Source organism: Nicotiana tabacum, chromosome 12 (assembly GCF_000715075.1).
Source record: "Nicotiana tabacum cultivar K326 chromosome 12, ASM71507v2, whole genome shotgun sequence".
Lineage (NCBI taxonomy): Eukaryota > Viridiplantae > Streptophyta > Magnoliopsida > Solanales > Solanaceae > Nicotiana > Nicotiana tabacum.
In genome coordinates this window covers 19,586,366-19,608,816 of record NC_134091.1, presented here as the reverse complement: position 1 = coordinate 19,608,816, position 22,451 = coordinate 19,586,366, and the positions used below count along the sequence as shown (strand labels likewise).

Below are 22,451 nucleotides of genomic sequence, written 5' to 3'. Positions count from 1 at the left end.
AGTTCCGTATTGAGTTTACCTCTAAAGTGAAGTTTCTTAGGAGTTTTTTGATTTCTCCTTTTAATTTAATCTTGGTTAGTTCAATGAAAGAGAATAAATATCATTTATCACAGATGACACTTCTCACAGAGTACTTCAATTGCTCATAAAAGCGTTTGTTAGTTCAATTTTTGTTAAATATATATATATTGACCTATGGAACAGCTTATAGATAGCTCTAATATATTGAAAATGAATTGAATTTGTACTTCATCAAGTTCTTTATTAATTAAAAAAAATAGATAAAAAAAAAAAATCAAACAAAATATAGAAAGAATATAATTTATTTACTTTTGATTTTAATGAATCGAACCGTGAATACCTTAGGGTGTTTGATTATACGAATAGGGGATAAAATTTTCATAATAAAATATAAAATTATTTACTTAGTGTTTGGCTGGAATTTTAATTTTGGGTTCAGTAAATTTCGAGGTTGTTTATACTACTATATGTAAGATAATAATTTTCAATTACTAATTTCGAGATAACATAGAAAAAAATACGCATTTGACCTTCATCAATTAATAAATATCTATTCATTGAATAATCTCATTTTTATTTAATTTCTATATTATAATCTCACACTATCATCGTGCTATTACTTATTTGCAAGTAAAAAGGAGCCTTACAACTTGTTTGGATATTTGTTACCAATCATATTGTATCGTATTGTTACTTTAAATACAATGTTTGTTTTGATTGTTACTTAAATTTCATTGTATCGTATCGTTAAATCCCTTGTTACGTAAGGACAAAAAGTGTCACTGTATGGAACGATGCATTTGGTGCGGTGACATCATTTCCTTGCTTTTTTTCTCTCATATTCTCTTATTTATTATTAAATAATCATATTTTATTATTTATCCTACTTTTTTATATAATAATTATATTCAGTATCTTATTTTTTTTAGTAATGTTACAAATTTATTCTTTATATTGTGGATGAGTAATATAATAAAATACTGATAAACGGTATAATCCATCTAAATATTATATTTATTAAATAATATAATATATTACGATACGATACGTTATGAAATATAAACAAGTAGAGTTTGTGGGATTAACTTGATTCAAAGACGTTACATACTTATTCGAAAAGGCTTGTAGTACACTAGTTGTTGACCAACTGATAAGGGCGTGTGTTCTATTTTATTTTATTACAGGGAGAGAGAGAAAGGGGAAAAGAAAGCAGAGAAGAGAGAAATGGCTACCCTGATTGTTCCTCCAGTTTTATCTTCGCCTCGCGATGACGCCATGCAACTTTACAAAGCTTTCAAGGGTAAAATTATCCCTCAGCAATAATTCATGTGTTCCCCTCCTTTAACTGTAGATCATTTCTCGTTCTTCTTTGTAAAGGTTTGGGGTGTTCTGTTTCGTTTGATTTGTCTTCTGTACTTTAGTTCATCGTTCTTTGTGGCTTCCATGTCTTTTTCTTTCTAAAATTTTGAATGTTTGTTGAGAATCAGTTACTGCTCTAATGGATTAAGCTTCAATCATGACAAAAAAAGGAAGAAAAAAAAGAAGAAAAAATCAGAAGAGCCAGCTGGCTATTAGTTTGCTTTTAACATTTTAAAAAAAAGGCTAAAATTGTTTAAGAAGAGAGAAAGATAGTTGTTATTGTGATGATACTACTATAAGGTGTGATTCAGGTATTATTATCTGTGTAGATTTTCCTAAATGCTTTCTAGAATTATAGAAGTAACCCTAGCTAAACAAAGAGGGTTGAGAGAATTTTCGAAATTTAGCACATCATAGTTTTGAAATTGCAATGTGCTATCAGGAACAGATAAATGTGATCATCGAATTTTGGCTTAGTTTCCAGGATTGCGTAATTTCTTATGAGTGCATATAGTACTTCAAAATCAAAAAGGTGACTTAAAAAGCGGTGCCATTCATTAAGTAATTGCGTGTTGCTATTCTGCTTGCCTTTGAGTGAATTACTTGGCTTGTGTAATGCAGGATTTGGATGTGATAAAAAAGCAGTCATTAACATCCTTGCCCATCGTGATGCAACTCAGCGTGCTCTTATTCAACAAGAATACAGAGCTATGTACTCTGAAGAGCTAACCAAACGCTTGGCCAAAGAGCTTAGCGGTAATCTTGAGGTATTTATGGCGGGTAGATATTCTGGGATAATTTTGATAACTCTATAACTTGCCACTATTGTTATTAAGCAATAATTTGTAGAGGCCTGAAACTTATTGCATTCAAAGAAAAGATTTAAAATGTTAGGGCAGCAGGAACATCAAAGACAAATGAAACTGCATTTGGCAAAATTTGTGATTCCTCCTTTAGCCTTTTCTCTTTCAAGCTTCTGTTTCTTCATCTCCTTTATCATTTTGAATGGTTCCAGAAAGTAGTCTTGCTTTGGATGCATGATCCAGCTGGAAGGGATGCTATCCTAGTGAGGTGGGCTTTGAGTGCTGGCACTATTGATCTCAGAGCTGCCACAGAAGTGATATGTTCACGGACTCCTTCTCAAATACTACATTTCAAACAACTTTATCATTCTATGAATGGTATCTACCTTGAGCATGATATTGAACTTCACGCATCTGGTGATCACAAAAAGGTAGTCACTCTCTACGTTTTCCCTGTTAAATGATGATCATAAAGCTATTTGGATTACCTAACAGAGGATAACCATGCCTAGAAACAACTTTGAAGTAAATGAGTCGTAGTAGATTGTTGAACTTTGAATTTAATATTTATGCAGTTATAGTCTTTGGGAAAGATGGGGGGCTGTGAAATAACTCTCATATTTATATCATTTACCATTTTTTGCTGGGGCACCGGGCACCTTTGTCTTTATTGATCGGAATTGAGGTGCATTATCTGGTCATGACCTTATCCTAGTATTGTATCTGATTCCAATTCATTAGTTATTCTTGTGGAGTCTTACTTTCCTGATGCAAATTGGAGTCTACCTTGTATTATCTTTAAAATTTAAACAAGTAATTGCATTTATTGCTTCTTATGAAAGAAGATATTGATGTATTATTTTCTCTTAATCACTACAGTTGCTTCTAGCATTTGTAAGCACAATGCGATATGAAGGCACAGAAGTTGACAGAGCTACTGTGGATTATGATGCTAAAGCTCTTTTCAAAGCTGGGGAGAAGAAATTGGGAACTGATGAGAAGACTTTTATACGAATTTTCTCTGAACGAAGCAGGGCACACTTGGCTGCTGTTAGTGCTACTTATCACAGCATGTATGGCAGGGAATTGAAAAAGGTAAGCTGACTTCATTTCGAAAACCTATTCGGATTTCCAATTTTTGCTGACCAATGGACCGAAACTGCTACAGGCTGTAAAAAACGAAACCTCTGGACACTTTGAGTTTGCCCTCTTGACTATTTTGCAGTGTGCTGAGAATCCAGCAAAATACTTTGCGAAGGTACAGGTTACATTTATTTAAATTCTTATCAAGTTATGAACACGATTACCATTCTGCCTATAACATGGAAATTTTTGAACTCCTGCTTCTGGTTAGCTTTTTCTTTTTCCTCAAATGATATTGCCCCCTTTTCATTCTTTTTTTTAATACTCGGAATTGTGGATGTCGTTTACTTCTGTTATTTTTCTTTACCTTCCTTTACTCGGACTTGAAGCAAAAGATGTTGTATCTTCTGACTTCTGTAAGCTTACCTTAAGAAAACTGGAGAATGAAGGATATTAACTTACAAATATCCCTCTCCGTTTTTGAGTTTTTTAGCTAAACATGAAGCAACTAGTAAACCATTCTTTTCTGCTGTTACATCAGGAGTTGCACAGGGCAATGAAGGGCTTGGGGACGAATGATACGACTCTCATTAGGATAGTAGTCACACGAACTGAGATCGATATGCAGTATATAAAAGCAGAGTACCAGAAAAAACATAAGAAATCTCTGAATGATGCAGTTCATTCGGAGACTTCTGGTGATTATCGGACCTTTCTTCTATCTCTTCTGGGTCCTGGTCACTAATGAAGAGTCAACACCATATAGCAAGTGTTGAAAGTGTGGCATCAGTGTTGAAACCCATATGTGTAAAGCAGGAAGTTTCTGTTGCATGTTAGTAAGCCATAAACAACTATGCATTCACTCTCTTAATTGATGTGTGCTTAAATGCTGAGTTTGGTTGGACGCCTTTTTATTTTAGCCTTAATGGTAAACGTGTGATCACTCAGAATGGTGTTGTAAAGGTGTGCCTTCAAATGGTCACTTAAGAATCATATTTGACTTTTGAGGTATTGTTGTGACAAATGTTATTTTAGTTTGGGAAAAAAAAGAAGAATCGCCTTTTGCTCTTCTTTTTGTCTTGCTTTCAATAGTAAAATAAGTTTTCCCCCTCCCCCTAAATAGTACTCCATTGTTCCAATTGTGTTACGTTATTTCTTTATTAGTCTGTTTAAAAAAAATCACATTTTTATATTAAAATTAATTTAATTTTAAATTTTTTATTTTATTTTTAATAGAAAATTTTAAAGCCACACAAATGTATATGATATGCTTAAAACCTTAAGTTTTAAAGTTTTATAACCGTGTAAATGTTAACTAATTTTGGATGACAAGCTGTTCAAAATCAATTAATAAGTAATTTATATATTTAACTAGGTTACAACAAAATTTTGAATGCCATTTATCAAATAATAGATAATTGATATAATAAATAACTTATATAAATTAATTTCAAACCGTTGGAAATTTATTATGACAATAAATAATTTAACTTGCTAATTGATATACCAGCAAATATAGAAAGAATGAGAAATTATGTTAAAATAAGAGCATCGAGTAATGTGTCCTACATACCAGAAGTCCAGAAATAGTCACAGAGGTAGTAACAGTTGTGAAATTTAGCTTTTTCTTTTCTTCAGAGAAAAGAAGTTTTTAAATATTTTTGTGATGGAAGAAAAAAAAAAGAATTCTGTTCACGATATTGATTTTCTGACTTTTTTTTTCTTTCCTAAAAGTTTTTTTTTTTTTTTTTGCCTTTTACCCAAGGTATAAATTTTCCAGTGAACTTTTTAAATTTTATAAAAGGATAAATATCTATGACATAAAAAAAAATCTCGGGAAATGTACAAATTATCTTCTTTAAATAAAGATATAATAAATTTTTCTACTATAAATGCATAAATTATCTTTTTCTTGTTATGAAAATAATTATATTGTGGATGTTCATTTATTACTCCGCTATATGAAGAAGATTATCCATTTAGTACTCTGTTGAAATTTATCTACAAGCAGCTGATGCAGGCAGGTTGCAAGCAGCTCAATGAAATGATTTGCAACAGTTTCTTATTAAACAGACAGGTTGCAAGCAGCTCATGCAGACAACTTACAAGCAGCTAAAGAAAAACCTTGCAGCTGTTTCCTTAAAAGCCTCGCAGCTGCTTCCTTTCTTCTATAAATAGAGGAGTTTTCAGTTCATTATGTACATAAGTTTGAAGTTTGAATAATATATCAGTTTCTCTCTATACTTGTCTTTACTTTACAGTTTTTATTTTATAACACGTTATTAGCACGATACTCTGTCATCTCGAGAAAATACTTTGAAAGTATGAGAGGTACGAACTTTCTTTCTCTAAATAATGTCAAATCTTTCTAAACTTGAGTTTGTAGCCCTGGATATATCGGACAAAAGCTACATGTCTTGGGTGCTTGATGCCGAAGTTCATCTTGATGCGATGGGTCTGGCAGACACCATCAAAGATAAAAATCAGGCATCAAACGAAGACTGTGCCAAAGCAATGATATTCCTACGCCATCACCTTGATGAGGGCCTGAAAATGGAATATCTTATTGTTAAAGATCCAGTCATACTGTGGAATAATTTGAAAGATAGATATGACCACCTGAAGATGGTCGTTCTTCCACAGGCACGTTATGATTGGACTCATCTAAGGCTACAAGATTTTAAATCTATCAGTGAGTATAATTCTGCTATGTTCAGAATTATTTCCCAATTGAAACTATGTGGTGATAATATTACTGATCATGATATGTTGGAGAAAACTTTCACCACTTTTCATGCCTCGAATATGCTCCTGCAGCAGCAATATCGAGAGATGGGATTCAAAAAGTATTCTGAACTTATCTCACATCTTCTTGTAGCCGAGCAACATAATGGGCTATTAATGAAAAACCATGAAAGCCGACCTACTGGTTCTTGTCCATTCCCTGAAGTGAATGATACGAACTTCCACCAAGCTAAACGTGGAAGAGGACGTGGCCCCAGTCGTGGTCATGGCCGTGGTCGGGGAGGAAATTCTAATCGTGGTAATAATAATGCACCAAAGAACCCTCCTCACCACCAGCAGTGGAAAAGGAAGGAGCAAAAGCATGAAGCGGTGCAAGCATCAAAGCCAGAAAATGCATGCTATAGATGTGGGGAAAAAGGGCATTGGTCCCGTACATGTCGTACGCCAAAGCACCTGGTTGAGCTATATCAAGCCTCCCTGAAGAAGACAGAGAAAAATGTTGAAGCAAATTTTATTTCTGAAGATAATTTAGACTTCATGCATTTGGATGTAGCTGATTACTTTGCACTCTCAGAAGGAGAAACAAGTCATGTGATCGGTAGTGAATCTGTAGAGATGTAAATATTTTAATTTTTATTATTTATAGTAGATAGTATGGTTATGTAATTGTTGTACATAAATAAAAGTTATGCTTTGATAATAATGTTTACTATCATATTTATTTTGTTTATGTCATTTTGAAGAATATGGATAATCCTCAAATTATGTTTGGATCAAAGACCAATCATGAAGATATTTGTGTAATTGATAGTGGAACAACACATGCCATATTCAAAGATCAGAAATACTTTTCTTATTTGCATAAGGAAAAAGTAAATGTTTCTACAATTTCAGGTAATATAAGTTTGATTGAAGGCTCCGGAAGAGCTATTGTATTTCTGTCTAAGGGAACAAAACTTATTATAGACAATGCATTATTCTCCTCCAAGTCCCGAAGAAACTTGTTGAGTTTTATAGATATCTGCCGAAATGGGTATCATGTTGAGACAATAGATGAAATGAACGTGGAATATCTTTATATTACAAAGAATATTTCTGGCCAGAAATGCATTGTAGAAAAGTTACCAACTTTATCTTCTGGCTTATACTATTCAAAGATTAGTACAGTTGAAGCACACTCTATCGTAAACCAGAAGTTTACTGATTCAAATACTTTTGTGCTTTGGCATGGCCGTTTGGGCCATCCTGGATCAATAATGATGAGACAAATTACTGAAAATTCGAGTGAGCATCCATTACAGAACCTGAAGATTCTTACAAATGATAAATTTTCGTGTGATTCTTGTTATCAAGGCAAAATGATCACTAGACCATCACCAATGAAGGTTTGCATTGAGTCCCCTACCTTTTTAGAACGTATACATGGGGATATATGTGGACCTATTCACCTACCAAGTGGGTTGTTTAGATATTTTATGGTCCTAATAGATGCATCTTCAAGATGGTCTCATGTTTGCCTACTATCATCTCGCAACCTGGCATTTGCAAAGTTATTAGCCCAAATAATTCGATTAAAGGAATAATTCTCAGATTATCCTATAAAGGCTATTCGCCTTGATAATGCTGGAGAATTCTCATCTCAAGCTTTTGATAATTACTATCTATCAGTTGGAATAAAAGTTGAACATCTTGTAGCTTATGTTCATACTCAAAATGGCCTTGCAGAGTCATTTATTAAACAGCTGCAATTAATAGCAAGACCACTACTTATGCAAACCAAATTGCCCACTACTGTTTGGGGCCATGCTATCTTGCACGCAACATCACTTATCCGTCTCATACCGACACATTATAATAAATATTCTCCGTCACAATTGATTTTTGGTCATGAATCAAATATTGCCCATCTACGAATTTTTGGATGTGCTGTATATGTGCCAGTAGCACCACCACATCACAGTAAGATGGGCCCCCAAAGAAGGTTAGAAATATATATTGGGTTTGAATCACCCTCTATTATTCGCTATCTTGAACCATTGACGGAAGATTTATTTACTGCTCGATTTGCAGATTGTCAATTTGATGAAACAAATTTTCCATAATTAGGGGGAGAGAAAAAGAAAATCAAAAGAGAAATTGTGTGAAAAGTTTCATCATTATCTCACTTTGATCCACGTACCCCTATATGTAATCAGGAGGTCCAGAAGATCATCCATTTACAGAATATAGCAAAGCAAATGCCAGACGCATTTACTGATTTGAAAAGGATAACTAAGTCACATATCCCTGCAGAGAATGTACCTATCTGAATTGATGTCCCAGCAGGACCATCTACTAGCATGAGAGCTAGTGAACTTAAAGCACGCCTGAAGCGTGGTAGACCTTTGGGTTCTAAGGATCGAAATCATAGAAAAAAAAAATTGACAAAAGATCAAAATGATATTATGAAGGGATCTCCTGAAGAGACCCAAGATCTAATTAGTTATGAGATTCCTGAAGAAATCAATAAACCCGAGACTCAAGTGAGCGAGGAACTTTTAATAAGTTCTACTGGTGATGAGATTAATTTAAATCGATATGAAATAGTGGTGGATAATATTTTTGCATATAATGTTGCACTTAACATTATGTAAGATAGTGATGATTTTGAACCCCGATCTGTCGAAGAATGTCAACAAAGATTTGATTGGCCAAAATGGCAAGGGGCAATTCAATCAGAATTGAACGCACTTGCTAAAAGAGAGGTCTTTGGACCAGTAGTCCAAACACCTGCTGGTATAAAGCCAGTTGGTCATAAATGGATTTTTGTGCGAAAAAGGAATGATAAAAATGAAGTTGAAAGATACAAGGCCCGCCTTGTTGCACAAGGATTCTCACAACGACCTGGAGTCGATTATGAAGAAACATATTCACCAGTTATGGATGCCATAACATTTCGATATCTCATCAGTTTAGCCTTACGTGAAAGGCTTGAAATACATCTAATGGATGTGGTTATAACTTATCTGTACGGGTCACTTGATAATGAACTTTACATGAAAATCCCTGAAGGATTTAAAATGCCTGAAGCATATTCAAAATCTCGGGAAATGTACTCAATCAGATTACAAAGATCTTTGTACGGTTTAAAGCAATCTAGGCGCATGTGGTATAATCGTCTCAGTAAATATTTGCTAAAAGAGGGTTACATAAATGATGTTATTTGTCCATGCATTTTTATAAAGAAAATGGCTTCAGAATTTGTTATACTTGCTATTTATGTTGATGACATAAATCTTGTTGGAACTCCAGAAGAGCTCCAAAAGGCAATTGAATATCTTAAGAAAGAATTTGAGATGAAAGATCTTGGAAAGACAAAACTTTGTCTTGGTCTGCAAATTGAACATTTAGCAGACAGGATTTTTATCCATCAATCTGCCTATACAGAAAGGGTCTTAAAACGCTTTTACATGGACAAAGCGCACCCATTGAGTACACCAATGATTGTTCGATCACTTGAAGTGAATAAGGACCCGTTCCGACCTCCAGAAGAGGATGAGGAACTCCTTGGTCCTGAAACACCTTATCTCAGTGCAATTGGTGCACTTATGTATCTTGCTAATGCTACAAGGCCTGACATAGCATTTCCTGTTAATTTACTAGCAAGATATAGCTCTTCTCCTACTCGGAGACATTGGAATGAGATTAAGCATATTTTGCGATATTTAAAGGGAACTCTTGATATGGGTTTGTTTTATTCTAACAAAGGTAGTGCAGATCTTGTTGGTTATGCAGATATAGGTTATTTATCTGATCCTCATAAAGCTCGATCTCAAACCGGGTACGTGTTTACATGTGGAGGTACTGTCATATCATGGCGCTCCACAAAACAGTCAATTGTTGCTACTTCTTCAAATCATGCTGAGATAATAGCTATTCATGAAGCAAGTAGGGAATGCGTATGGTTGAGATCAGTGATTCATTTTATTCAAGAAAAATGTGGTTTTGAGTGTGATAAAAAATTCACAATTTTATACGAAGACAATGCTGCATGCATAGCCCAATTGAAGGGAGGATTTATAAGGAGATAGAACGAAGCACATTTCACCAAAATTATTCTACACACACGATCTTCAGAAAAATGATGACATTGATGTGCAGCAAATCCGTTCAAGTGACAATCTGGCAGATTTATTCACTAAATCTTTGCCAACTTCAACTTTTGAGAAGATGGTATGCAAGATTGGAATGCAGAGACTTAAATATTTGAAACAAGGTTTTCATCAGGAGGAGTAAAATACGCGATGTACTCTTTTTTTCTTACTAAGATTTTTTCCCACATGGTTTTCCTTATAAGGTTTTTAATGAGGCAGCTAGAAATGCGTATTACTAAATATGTGTACTCTTTTTCCTTCACTAGAATTTTTCCCACTGAATTTTTCCTAGTAAAGTTTTAACGAGGCACAATACCTTTTAATGAACATTCAAGGGGGAGTGTTATGAAAATAATTATATTGTGGATGTTCATTTATTACTCCGCTATAGATAATCTTCCTGAAGAAGATTATCCATTTAGTACTTTGTTGAAATTTATATGCAAGCAGGTTGCAAGCAGCTCAATGAAATAATTTGCAGTAACTTCTTATTAAACAGGCAGGTTGCAAGCAGCTCATGCAGACAGCTTACAAGCAGCTAAAGAAAAGCCTTGCAACTGCTTCCTGAAAAGCCTCGTAGCTGTTTCCTATCTTCTATAAATAGAGTAGTTTTCAGTTCATTATGTACATAAGTTTGAAGTTTGAATAATATATCAGTTTCTCTCTATACTTGTCTTTACTTTACAGTTTTTATTTTATAACATTTCTATCTTTTTTCCGGAAGGTCTTTTTCTTTTTAAATTCTGGAAATAAATGCTTAAAAGAAAAGGATAAAAAATAAAGCAAAAATAGAAGAGTGCTGAACCCGAAAGACTGGCACTCAAGTGTCGAGCAGACGGAACAAACAAACCCTAGTAGCGTACACATCCAGAAGCATAGCGTATGACTTAATCTGCAGAGAGGCAGCGACTGAGCAGGGGTGAAAATGGAGATAACCATGGGGGAACCCGGCGAGATACTACCGGAGCACAAGCCGGAAAAGTCTCCCTACGAAGTTCTGCAGCAAAGCAAAGCTTCAGTTGAGGAAATCGTTACAAAAATGCTGTCCATCAAAAAAGAAAGCACGCCGAAATCTGAACTTCGCGAACTCGTCACTCAGATTTTAATCAACTTCGTCTCTCTCCGCCAGGTTAATTTCTTTTCATTCTATCTCCACTTGTTCTTTTGTTTTTCCCTAATGCTTGTGTATTAACTACCTTAAACATCCTCCGCTAGGCAAATAGATCAATCTTGCTCGATGAGGATCGTGTGAAAGGGGAAACAGAACGTGCAAAAGCTCCGGTGGACTTCACCACGCTGCAGCTCCATAACTTGATGTATGAAAAAAGTCATTACTTGAAAGCTATAAAGGCTTGCAAAGATTTCAGGTCAAAATATCCTGATATTGAACTTGTTCCTGAGGAAGAATTCTTTAGAGATGCACCTGAGGAGATAAAAAGCTCTGTTATGTCAAAGGACAGCTCACACAATTTGATGCTAAAGCGGCTCAATTTTGAGCTATTCCAGGTAACTAGCTTAATTCAATTGGCAAGAACTCCTTTCTATTTCCAAATTAGTAATCTGTTTTATTAGCGTTAATTTCTCAGTATCTTGTGCTAAAGGTAGTTATTAGGCTTGGTGTTTCATGTTGCTTGGTGAATTAAAGTTGTTATCTTGCTTCTAAAACTCTTGTCTTCATGGACTATCATCTTTATTAAAATTACTAAAGTGGTTTCAGAAGTGGTTTAGTGGAGAAGGGATCATATGAAGGTTGTTACAATCAATAACGATAGACCCTGAAAGACTGAAACTATACCCAGCTTGGCTTCCCTTTAGTGGTGCTTTCAACCATAGATTCTGCACATTGCACTTATTTGTAGATGTTGTAACATGTTATTTCATGAGCTGAAAAAAGTTCTTGGGGTTATTTAGTATTTGCTAATGTTGAGGTCAAATTCTATGCTTCTCCTTTATTTGGAATTTGTATTAGATCATATGTATCAGCCAGTGGCGGAGCCACCTTATAGGAAGGGGTGTCAAATGACACCCCTTCGCGAAAAAAATACACTGTGTAGGTAGGTAAAAAAATAAATTATATGTATATATACTATGTATTGACTCCCCTTAATTTCCTGGTATGTTTAATTTTATATATTTTGACACCCCTTAACCAAAATTCTGGCTCCGCCACTGGTATCAGCTGTGTATGTTTGTAGAATACTCCCATCTCTTATAAGTTATATGATCATCGGAGGAGTGGCATGTGTGCGCACGCGCATGTGTGATAAGTCTGGCTGGAGCTTTGTTTTGAGTTTACATATTTGCTGTGTCAGCGCAAAGAATTATGCAAGCTTCGTGAGAAACTGGAACAGAAAAAAAAGGCTCTACAGGAGACCATTGCAAACAGAAAGAAGTTCTTGTCAAGTCTCCCGTCACACCTAAAATCACTCAAGAAAGCATCCTTGCCGGTGCAGCACCAACTTGGAGTTCTGCACACAAAAAAGTTGAAGCAGTTGCAATATGCAGAGTTGCTTCCTCCGCCTCTCTATGTTATTTATTCACAGCTAATGGCCCAAAAAGAAGCCTTTGGAGAAAATGTGGAGCTGGAGATTGTTGGTAGTGTGAAGGACGCTCAAGCTGTTGCCCGCCAGCAAGCAAATAAAGACACTGGTTGGTCCCAGTCTATAGATTTCTTATTTGGGCTCATCATGTGTTTTTTTCTCTTTCCTGAAACTGCTGTGTAAACACTAATATCATTTTATCATATTATGCCTTCTTCATGTGCTCTGCTCTAGTCTGCTATAATGGCACCTATTTCAAAATTAAAGTCCGCCATAATGTTTATTTTCTCCGCCAGATTCAAGGTTGTTGATGCATTTCTTTGCTAGAAAAATTTTCTTTTAGGTAAACTGTATGATCACAAACTAAAGCCAAGACTTTATACTATTTTAACGGTAATTAAATATTTACAAACTTGATCTAAACTATTTCTCAATGTTGAACTCTGAAAATCCTTTTTCTGTCTATTTCTTTAACAAGGGGCTCTGTGATGGGTGTTTGTAAATATTATCATAGGCAGGGAGAAGAAAGGTTTGTTATACTTCAGTATAAATTTTCCTTCAAATAATGTTTGTTCAATTAAGACTAAGGTTTAGTCTTCATCAAAAATTAAAACTAAGGTTTAGTTGGGCGATTTTCATCTTTAGTGTCTATATTAATTTTTGAGAATATATTATTTCAAGTTGAGAAAATAAATCCTGTGTAGACTGCAGTTTTTAAAACTTTCCTAGTGATCGGGGTGTTAGTTGAATCTTAGTAATTCTAGGAGATTTCTCGGTTACGTTTGAGGATAACTACGCTTAATGCTAGTTATATAGTGGTTAAACAAATCCTTAAAATGTGACATAATCAAGAGAACATATTGGTTTCTTTGACTACTCATCAATATGTTTCTTTCCATCGTTTCTTATAATCAAAGTTACATATTATCAGATTGGATACACGTGGTTGAAACTAGGGGTTGTGGCATATGTTCCACTTGATACATTCAGTTGGCACCTCACTTGGGACATTCTAATTGTAGGAAGTGATAAGTTCATAGAGAAACTGTTCTATTTATTAAGTTTGTTGTCACCTTGTGCATTCAGCTTGAAGGTAGTAACTGTACATAGTAATGCAAATTTACAGGCAAACAGTGCTTTTAAGGCAAGAGAGATAAAAAAAAATGATCCATCCTTGCATAGTACTCCTTCTGGGCCATCTTCATTGGCTTTGATTGACTTTTATGGAGACTAAGAGTAAAATGTTTGAAAGTATTGTTATACAGAGTTTGGTCAATAAGGATTTAAAATGATAAGTTTGAAATGTTAAACATGGAGAAGTTGAAAGGAAATTACTTTAAATGAACCATTTAAGATAGCATTAGTTTATGATTTCTTGAGTTGGAGGAGGAAAGTATGTTTTTGAGGGGAAAAATATTGGTTTTTCAGGATAGAGCTTAATCATTATTGGAATAATGGCGGGATTGAAGTTCAAGGTAAAAAAAAAATGAAATCATTATGCTAGTTTTTGACTTTGGAGGTCTCTTGAAAGAGTTCAAAAAGGAAAAGTCTAAGTCTAAGTGTAGAAGATTGATTGAAGTTTAAGTCAAAGTAGTGAATCATTTTGGTAGTGGGAATCGACCTTGAAGGTATCATGAAGATTTCTAGAAGGAGAAGTCTAAGTCTCTACCTTAATCATTTTAATGACCATTTCTATTCTGAGTATTACCAAATAGATTCTACTCATGGGAAACCATGAACTTCAACTTTACTTTGTTCAGCTTATTTTATTCTTCATGCCTGTTCATTTATGCTCTGGTTTTTGGTTGCACTATAGTGGTTGTGCTGTTTATACTCAATTTCACTGATTATATCTCCTTTAGTTTACTTGAGCTTTGAATGTATTTATTTTCAGTTCCTTTCTGGTTGAACACTTTCTTCTTTACTTCCTTTGCCCTTCTAAATGTTGTTATCTGAATGATAAATCGTTCATGTGAAGGTGTGTCTGCAAGCTTAGAGAGCTCTAAAGTTGATGATGATATAGAAGAGGAAGATGATGGACAACGGAGAAGAAAGCGTCCCAAAAAGATACCCAGCAAGGAAAGTCTGGAGCAGGCTGGAATTTATCAAACTCACCCACTTAAAGTGACACTTCATATAGACGATGATGAGATACAATCTACAAAACTTGTCACTTTGAAGTTTGAGTACTTAATTAAGTTGAATATTGTGTGTGTTGGAGTTGAAGGCTCTCAAGAGAATCCTGATAATGACATCTTATGCAATTTATTTCCGGATGACACAGGCCTTGAGCTTCCGCGCCAGGTTTTCAGCTTGAGATATTGGTGTATTAATTATTCCTTTTACTTTCAACTGTTTGTTTCAGCCTTTCTGATTGATTCAACTTCGTGTGTGTTCTGCAGTCAGCTAAGCTAATTGATCATTCTATTGTGTTCGATGAAAGGAGAACCTCACGACCATACAAGTGGGTCCAGCATCTGGCAGGCATCGACTTTTTACCTGAGGTGTCACCATCACTTAGGGGTTTTGGGACGTCAAATGATGAAACAGCAAAACACGCTGCTGTTATCTCTGGTCTATCGCTGTATCGGCAGCAAAATCGGGTGCAAACGGTTGTGCAACGAATTCGTGCTCGGAAAAAGGCTCAGCTGGCTCTAGCGTGAGTCACTGTAACTGTATGTTTAGCATCATGGATCCATAGGGACAAATATCATAGATGAGACTGACTTGTGGCAGAGATGATCTTATGTGCAGTTTTGTTTTGCTGAAGATGTTTGAATTTATTAAAGATAGTTAATGTTTCCCTTGCTCTGCAAGTTCATTCTTGGCCTTCTTTCTATTTTCTACTGTGTCCTCTTGTTCACGGAGAATGATGTGATGTCTTGTATTCCTTGTTCTTTCAGTACTGAAATTCCATCTCTGGACTTGTCTTTTTCTCCTATTCCTCTTTTATTGTTTGCCCTTAAGGTTAAAAAGCAAGGCGTAACTCATGTTGGAAATTTGAACTTTTTTTGGCTGAGTTACAGGGAGCAGTTTGACTCTCTAATGAACCTAAACTGGCCAGTTCTAGCCGGTAGAAGTGTTCCTTGGGCCTCACACGATCCTCGCTGTAGTTTGCATGCATGGGTCCCTCTTTGCCCATCTCCTAGTCAGGTTTCGACACTGGCTGTCGCAGAAACAGAACAAGTTCAGCTTCCTACAGAAGTTGTGGTGGATGGGAAATCTGCCTCTTCAAAAGAAGAGGTAGAAAGCACGAGGGAGGATGGGGAGCTTCCATCTTTAGTTCCTGTCACTTCTATAAATGATACTAATGCCACTCCAAATAAAAGAACCAATTTTGATCATTCCATAAAGCTGTCTTTCATTTCAAAGAGTGCCAGCTCTCCAATTATAAAGGGGAAGTCACCGAGTTTTAAGAAATATGGAGATGATGCAGATCTTATTCTGGAATCAGATAGTGAAGTGGATGACACTGTGCAGGTTGAGCAGGATAGTAATAATACACCTGGGCTTGCCGGGTTCAGTGACAAGTCATGGGTGGACTGCAAGGTTCAGGAATATTGTCTCGTTCTGACAAGAAAGATGGATAACGAGGAAAGAAAAATGAAATTGGAATCCAAGGTCTAACATCTTACCCTTTTCATTTTCTATATCAAATTCAATTTAAATTTCCTCTTCATGAGTGGTCAACATTTGGGTAATTCTTATGGCAGATCAAAATCAGCAAGGAGTATCCACTTAGGCCTCCTCTTTTCACATTGAGCCTTTATGAGGCAATACAGTCGGAGAACTATTCCAAGGTGGATAGCTCTGTGTGGTACAATGAACTTCGCAGCATGGAAGCAGAGGTAAGCAGTAACAAACTTAATGGTTGGTTTTGCTGCATGTGGCTATGTTACATGGACTCTTTATTTGCCTGGACCGTGTCAAGTGGGTATGTGTTTTACATATATCTAAAAGTTGAGTGTTCTTAATCCATGTAAGGTAGGCCTGCAGTGCAATGCAATTCAACCACGAAGCTTTGTGGCTAATGTTTGACGAAAAGGAGACTCTAGGTTTATTCCTTAATTAACCCACCGTAATTTTGAGGATTCCTCAGACAATAGCTGAACTTGTTCACTAATTGAGATTGGGTGATGTCAGTTTGCGACAATTTTATTGGTCAATCCTAAACTGAAGTAGCTATTTAATCTGTTGCAGGTCAATGCTCACATAATAAACACTATACCTGCAGATGAAGAAAACTTGGTCTTGGCTCATCAGGTTCGTTGTCTTGCCTTGCTGTTTGACTTTTATGCTGAAGATGGGGAGTCATCTTCTGAGAAGAGAAAGAGCACTTCTGTGATTGATGTTGGTTTGTGCAAGCCTATGACTGGTCAGCTTGTCGCTCGATCATTTAGAGGTCGAGATCATAGGAAGATGATCTCATGGAAAGACAGCTCTTGCACCCCTGGCTATCCGTACTAGGTAATATCCCAATGTTGTTACATTTTGTATTATTATTTCTCAAATGCTGGGTTGTTTAAATCCATGTGATTTGTCTTTCGTGCTATAACATGTACTAATGAGATTCATGTTGCAACATACCTAGTCAAAATGTTATGACTCTTAAGACATTAGGATGCTATTTGTTGCCCATCTTTTCAAAATGATGGGCATGATGATAGCCACTTCCTCTAGCTCCAGAATTGGTTTGACAATGGCTGATTGTTTATTTGGTCAAAGAACATGGTGGCGTTCTGCATTGCCAGTTGAGGGAGATATTTGAAATGGTATTGTTGGCACGTTTCAAGTTGTGACATTGTTTAAGATATTCTCCAAATCAAATTATGGAATTGTAAAACCATTAAGTTATAGATATAGCGTATCCGTTTGGACGGCATCTTTTTATACTACTGCATCGTGTAAAGCGCTTTTTCAACTATATTTTTATACTTGTGCGGACTAGTGTTTTAAAAGGCGAGAGCGTGAGTCGGAGCGCTTTACATAATACGGAGCAAGATGAAAGTCTCGAGACATGGGGCGTAAGCCCCACGGATCTTTAATTTTTTAAATTTATGAATTAATAATATACGTGAGGCGGAGCGCTTTACATAATACGAAGCAAGACGAAAGCCTCGAGACATGGGGCGTAAGCCCCACGGATCTTTAATTTTTTAAATTTATGAATTAATAATATAGCATTATAACACAATAAAATATAAAAGATACATTAAATATGCCATTGTACTTAACGAAATGGCTCATCCATGTCACTCGTTAATAGTTGGGCCTATTAGTGCCTTTGCTGTTACACCACTGGCCTATCTATGCCACTATTCATTAACAGACAACTCATCCCATACTAAAAAATAAAAAACCACTAGTTTGACATGTGTCAGTTACCCAAACCACTACATAACTCTACCCCACTTCCCACTCTAACCCCGGTTACCCCAACTAACCCAACCCTATTTATTTTCTTACCAGATGTTTATTCTCCCAAAATCCCATTGCAACGGTGGATAAAAATACTCTAGATACAAGTGAAACAATAAGCTGTCCAAATAACTTTTTTTCCATATTGTCTTGTTCAGAACATACTTAAAACACAACCATCCCTTAGAACATAACTAAACTACTACATAAACAGCGGCAAATTCAGAATTTAAACTCTATAGGTTCAACTTTTAAGATTTGTAATATTAACCCATTATATTTTTAAAGTTATGGGTTCATATCCATTATTTTTACAATTTTAATAAATTTTTACACATAAGTTTCTACTCCGCATAAAAAATTATGGGTTCAATTGAACCCGCATCTACCATAAAAATATAATTGAAATTGGTGGAAAGCATTTTGTCAATGATATGAAGTGGGGTTTGGGATTTTGGGGGAATAAATGTGGTAAGAAAATAAATGGGGTTGGGTTAGTTGGGGTAACTGGGGTTAGAGTGGGAAGTGGGGTAGAGTTATGTTGTGATTTGGGTAGCTGACACGTGTCAAACTTGGTGTTAAAAAATCAAATTTAGTATTTTTTTTATTTTTTAATATGGGATGAGTTGTGTGTTAATGAATAGTGGCATAAATATGCCAGTGGTGTAACGACAATGGCACTAATAGGCCCAACTCTTAACGAGTGGCATGAATAAGCCATTTCGTTAAGTACAATGGCATATTTAGGCCTTTTTCCATAAAAATATAAAAGATATATTAAAAGTTCAAGAAAACTAAAAAGAATTAAATAAACTCATAAAAAATAAGATATTTAGCATGTTATACAAGTATAAATAATACAATACTGTTAAAGTTACTATGAAATATAAATTAACTCCAACCTCTTAACTTTCAAACAGTTAAAAAATATTATCAAACTACATATTTTACCTCTTTAAAAGTAAATGCACAATAAATTTTATCCATACTGTAATTTAAAATATTACTCCTTCATGAGTAAATGTAAAAATATTTTTAAATATTAAAATAAAAATGTATGATAATTTCGAAAGTCATAGAACTAAGACATGAAGATCTATCAGGTAAAGATATAAATTTAGGCTATCTATTTTTAGAAAAAATATTCAAATGATATTTACACTCATGATGTTCTCAATTAGTAAATATACAATAATATAGTTCGTTATTTGGGTTATTCACAATTTTCATATCTATATCTATCTATATATATATAATTGAGGGACATAGAACAAGTGATGTGGCACTCTCCTAAGGTGAGATTTCTAATTATCTTTTTCCTCAATTTTTAATCATTTTCTATCACTTTGCCTCTTTCTCCTTTCTATTATCTTCTATCGAACCGTTTAGTCGGAACCCAAAAGACACGACGTTAAATCTAAGAAGGTTATTACGATTAGTCACAACCCAAAAGGCACACTCAAGGGCGTATCTAGGGGGTTTTATGGCGCACGTGAACCCATGCTTCCCGCCCTAAATCATGTATAGTAATGTTATATTTTTTTCAAAAATATTTAAATATGTGTGTGCACCCATGCTCAATGTATTATATGATGTGATGATTACTGAGTGTACCTCTCTAGGTGAGGTTGTGAGTTCAAATCTTATGTCAATCAATATTAATTAAGTACTTTTTCTTTTTATTTCTTTTTTTATTTGGTTTATTCTTTCAAAATTTTCACACATTGAAATTCCTATTCTTCTTTTGTCGCTGTAAAATCTTAAATGATTAAACAAAATGTGTATCTTAAAACTAGTAGCAGTGTATGATGTAACATATAGTCAACGGGTTCAACTGATCTCAATATTTTCAACATGAAAAATAGATATAGATGTAAGAAAATTACTATTTTTAAAAAATTATAATTTTGAACTTATAATTCCAAAAGTGCAATGGGTACGCAATCGTAAGAACTAAAGGTTGAACCCGTATATATTCTGGATCCTTCTCTTCTTAATAGTGCACCCGTCCTACCAAAATTCTGGATTCGCCTCTGGGCACAATGTTAAAATTAACGTTATTATATGTTACTTTCTCCCTCGCTCTATCTTCCTACTTTTTGACCCAACCCAAAAGAAACAATATCAAAGATCACCCTTATTGGCTGTTGCACGTTACTTTCTCCATGGCTCTCTTCCTATTTTTCAATAAGTCTATTACAGTAGTTTCTCCCTCGCCATGTCTTCTTCTTCTTTCTCCCTTAATTTTTTTTTTCAATTCAATGTGTAATGAATGTGATATTAATGTATTATTTAAACAGTATATGATCTTGCTTTCCCTATTTAAAGTCGTGCATGCTATGCTGAGAATACTAGCAATATGTAATGCAGGAAGGGATGAATTTTAAGTGCCAACTTTCTTCGAGTTAGAGCAGTCAATAAATTTTTGTATTTTTATTATCTTTATTGCTTCTTTTGTTTTCTTCTATCTACGTGACTGTAGTAATATTTTAGGATATACCAATTCTTACAGCAATACTCCAACAAAGGTTGGAATTTCTTCTGACCAACAACAAGGGGCTATCTCCACAACTTTGTCTGCTTTTTTCCTGGAATGAAAAACTGAAGAAATATATGGAAAGAGTGGAATGGAAAAAGGAGATAAAATGAAAAGAAGGAAAAAAGAAAAGGAGAGATAACAAAATAGCAAATCCAAGAAGAACGAGTTAATTTTTTTTTATCATTAGTATTTCTTTCTACTCCTACTGCCTCTTTTCTAATTTCTTCTTCTATTATTTCTTCCTACAAATATTTCTGTTTTATTTTTGCATGTGTAGATTTAATAAAAGTTAGAGTTCTTAGCATTATATTTAAAATACTAATGAAATCAGAAAATTTTACTTCAAATTGTTTTGGTTTAGTTTGGATAACTGACTGATTTTACAAACGTTAGTATTGATAGTTTGTGCCGACGGATAAGTAAAAATCTCCCTCTCAATTAATTTGGGAGGGGAGGGGGGGGGGGGGGGGGAAGAAGAAAAGCACCATAATAATATTTTACTAAATTGATATCTGAATCTCTCAATTTTCAAAATATCTCTCTAAACCTAAATGACATAATATTTATTGATACTCCTGTGTCAAACTATTTCAAGCCCTTGAATTTCTAACAAAGATGATAATTGAAATTAAGAATGGGAAGACCCTTTTGGACAACAATATATTTGAGAAATAAACACGCTTTTGATATGATAAAATTCCAAACTCTTTTTTTTAGTGCTTTCAAAGTTTTTAGGCTGTGAAAGTTTTGACAAGAAAGAAAACGTTCAGTTTGAAAGTAATACAAATTAAGGGAGGAATAAAAATTTATCACTCAAATTATTACACAGTCCAAAATTTCTGCATAAATTTAATGTCCGTGAGTTAGTTATTTTTTATTTTCTAGATCCTTATTCAATTTTTAAAGGTTTAGGAAGGGATGTATTAGTTATTATTACCACTCACGCCTTTCTGAGAATAAAACTTCTTATGCTGGAGAAATACAGGGCAAGCATCGATATGGCTTTAACCTTTGATAGTAGGCTATAACTATGTAGTTTGGCCTATTTGCACTCTAAATTGGCTGCACTTCACTAATGTTTGAGCGATGAATGATAGTAAATTGCTCTGATTGAGTATTTTTATGCTTTGCAGGAGCAATTTCGGGCTACAATGAGATTAATGAGTGTTTTGAGATAATATGGAGCGTTGAAGGCCAAGTAAAGGCTTATGGAGTAAATTGGGAGTTAGTTCGGGGATCGAAGGAGGTCAGCGCATTTAAAAAGAAGAACAAAGAAGAGTGCAAAAAATCGCCCAGGTGCGCGGCCACGCACTGACCGCGCAAATCGGGCTGAAACTGGCCAAAGTGCGCGGCCAGATGCGCTGTCACCTGCCCCGGTGTGCGGCCGCGCACGTCCTTCCGAGAAAAATTAGTCCAGGGCTAAAATTATAATTTTAGAGGCGACTGTCCTTGACCTATATGAAGCCCAACTCGCCCAAAAAGAGGGTATCTTGGTTTTTAGGAGATTTTGGAAGGCAAGAACAGGCAAGGAGCAAGACGGAAGATTCGAAAATGAGTTTTTATCTTTCTTTCTCCCTTTTTTTTTATCATTGATGATGAATTCTTATGTTGTGATTGTTAAAACAATTATGAGTAGCTAAACTCTTTATTCTAGGGTTTGATGAAACCTCTTGGAGGATGAATCTTTGTTGCGTTTAATATAAATTTGCCATTGAATTTTCCCTACGTGTTCAACTACGTGATTATTGTGGTTGATTGAAGGGCCCTCAATCGGCTATACCTATTTAGTGTGTATTACTTGGAAAAAGGG

The 22,451-nt window shown here is 35.0% G+C and overlaps 2 protein-coding genes across 2 annotated transcripts; both read left to right on the top strand.

Moving 5' to 3' along the window:
* The first annotated feature begins 1,107 nt into the window (after positions 1–1,107).
* LOC107824389 (annexin D5) lies at positions 1,108–4,275 on the top strand. Its single transcript, XM_016651132.2, has 6 exons — positions 1,108–1,321; positions 2,002–2,147; positions 2,396–2,614; positions 3,063–3,278; positions 3,352–3,441; positions 3,808–4,275. Exons 1-6 carry the CDS (start codon positions 1,246–1,248, stop codon positions 4,009–4,011), a joined length of 951 nt encoding a protein of 316 aa, XP_016506618.1. The 5' UTR covers positions 1,108–1,245; the 3' UTR covers positions 4,012–4,275.
* Positions 4,276–10,922: 6,647 nt separating this feature from the next.
* LOC107824388 (THO complex subunit 5B) lies at positions 10,923–17,579 on the top strand. Its single transcript, XM_016651131.2, has 8 exons — positions 10,923–11,273; positions 11,360–11,650; positions 12,457–12,793; positions 14,663–14,988; positions 15,087–15,343; positions 15,711–16,305; positions 16,398–16,532; positions 16,885–17,579. Exons 1-8 carry the CDS (start codon positions 11,070–11,072, stop codon positions 17,149–17,151), a joined length of 2,412 nt encoding a protein of 803 aa, XP_016506617.1. The 5' UTR covers positions 10,923–11,069; the 3' UTR covers positions 17,152–17,579.
* Positions 17,580–22,451: the final 4,872 nt, after the last annotated feature.

Excerpts from the sequence above, each read along its gene's own strand:
- LOC107824388 (XM_016651131.2), top strand. The coding sequence starts at position 11,070 with ATGGAGATAACCATGGGGGAACCCGGCGAGATACTACCGGAGCACAAG. Across the intron at positions 11,651-12,456 it reads TCAATTTTGAGCTATTCCAG|CGCAAAGAATTATGCAAGCT; the intron begins GTAACTAGCTTA and ends TTGCTGTGTCAG. Across the intron at positions 14,989-15,086 it reads GCCTTGAGCTTCCGCGCCAG|TCAGCTAAGCTAATTGATCA; the intron begins GTTTTCAGCTTG and ends TGTGTTCTGCAG.
- LOC107824389 (XM_016651132.2), top strand. The coding sequence starts at position 1,246 with ATGGCTACCCTGATTGTTCCTCCAGTTTTATCTTCGCCTCGCGATGAC. Across the intron at positions 1,322-2,001 it reads ACTTTACAAAGCTTTCAAGG|GATTTGGATGTGATAAAAAA; the intron begins GTAAAATTATCC and ends TGTGTAATGCAG. Across the intron at positions 2,615-3,062 it reads CATCTGGTGATCACAAAAAG|TTGCTTCTAGCATTTGTAAG; the intron begins GTAGTCACTCTC and ends TAATCACTACAG.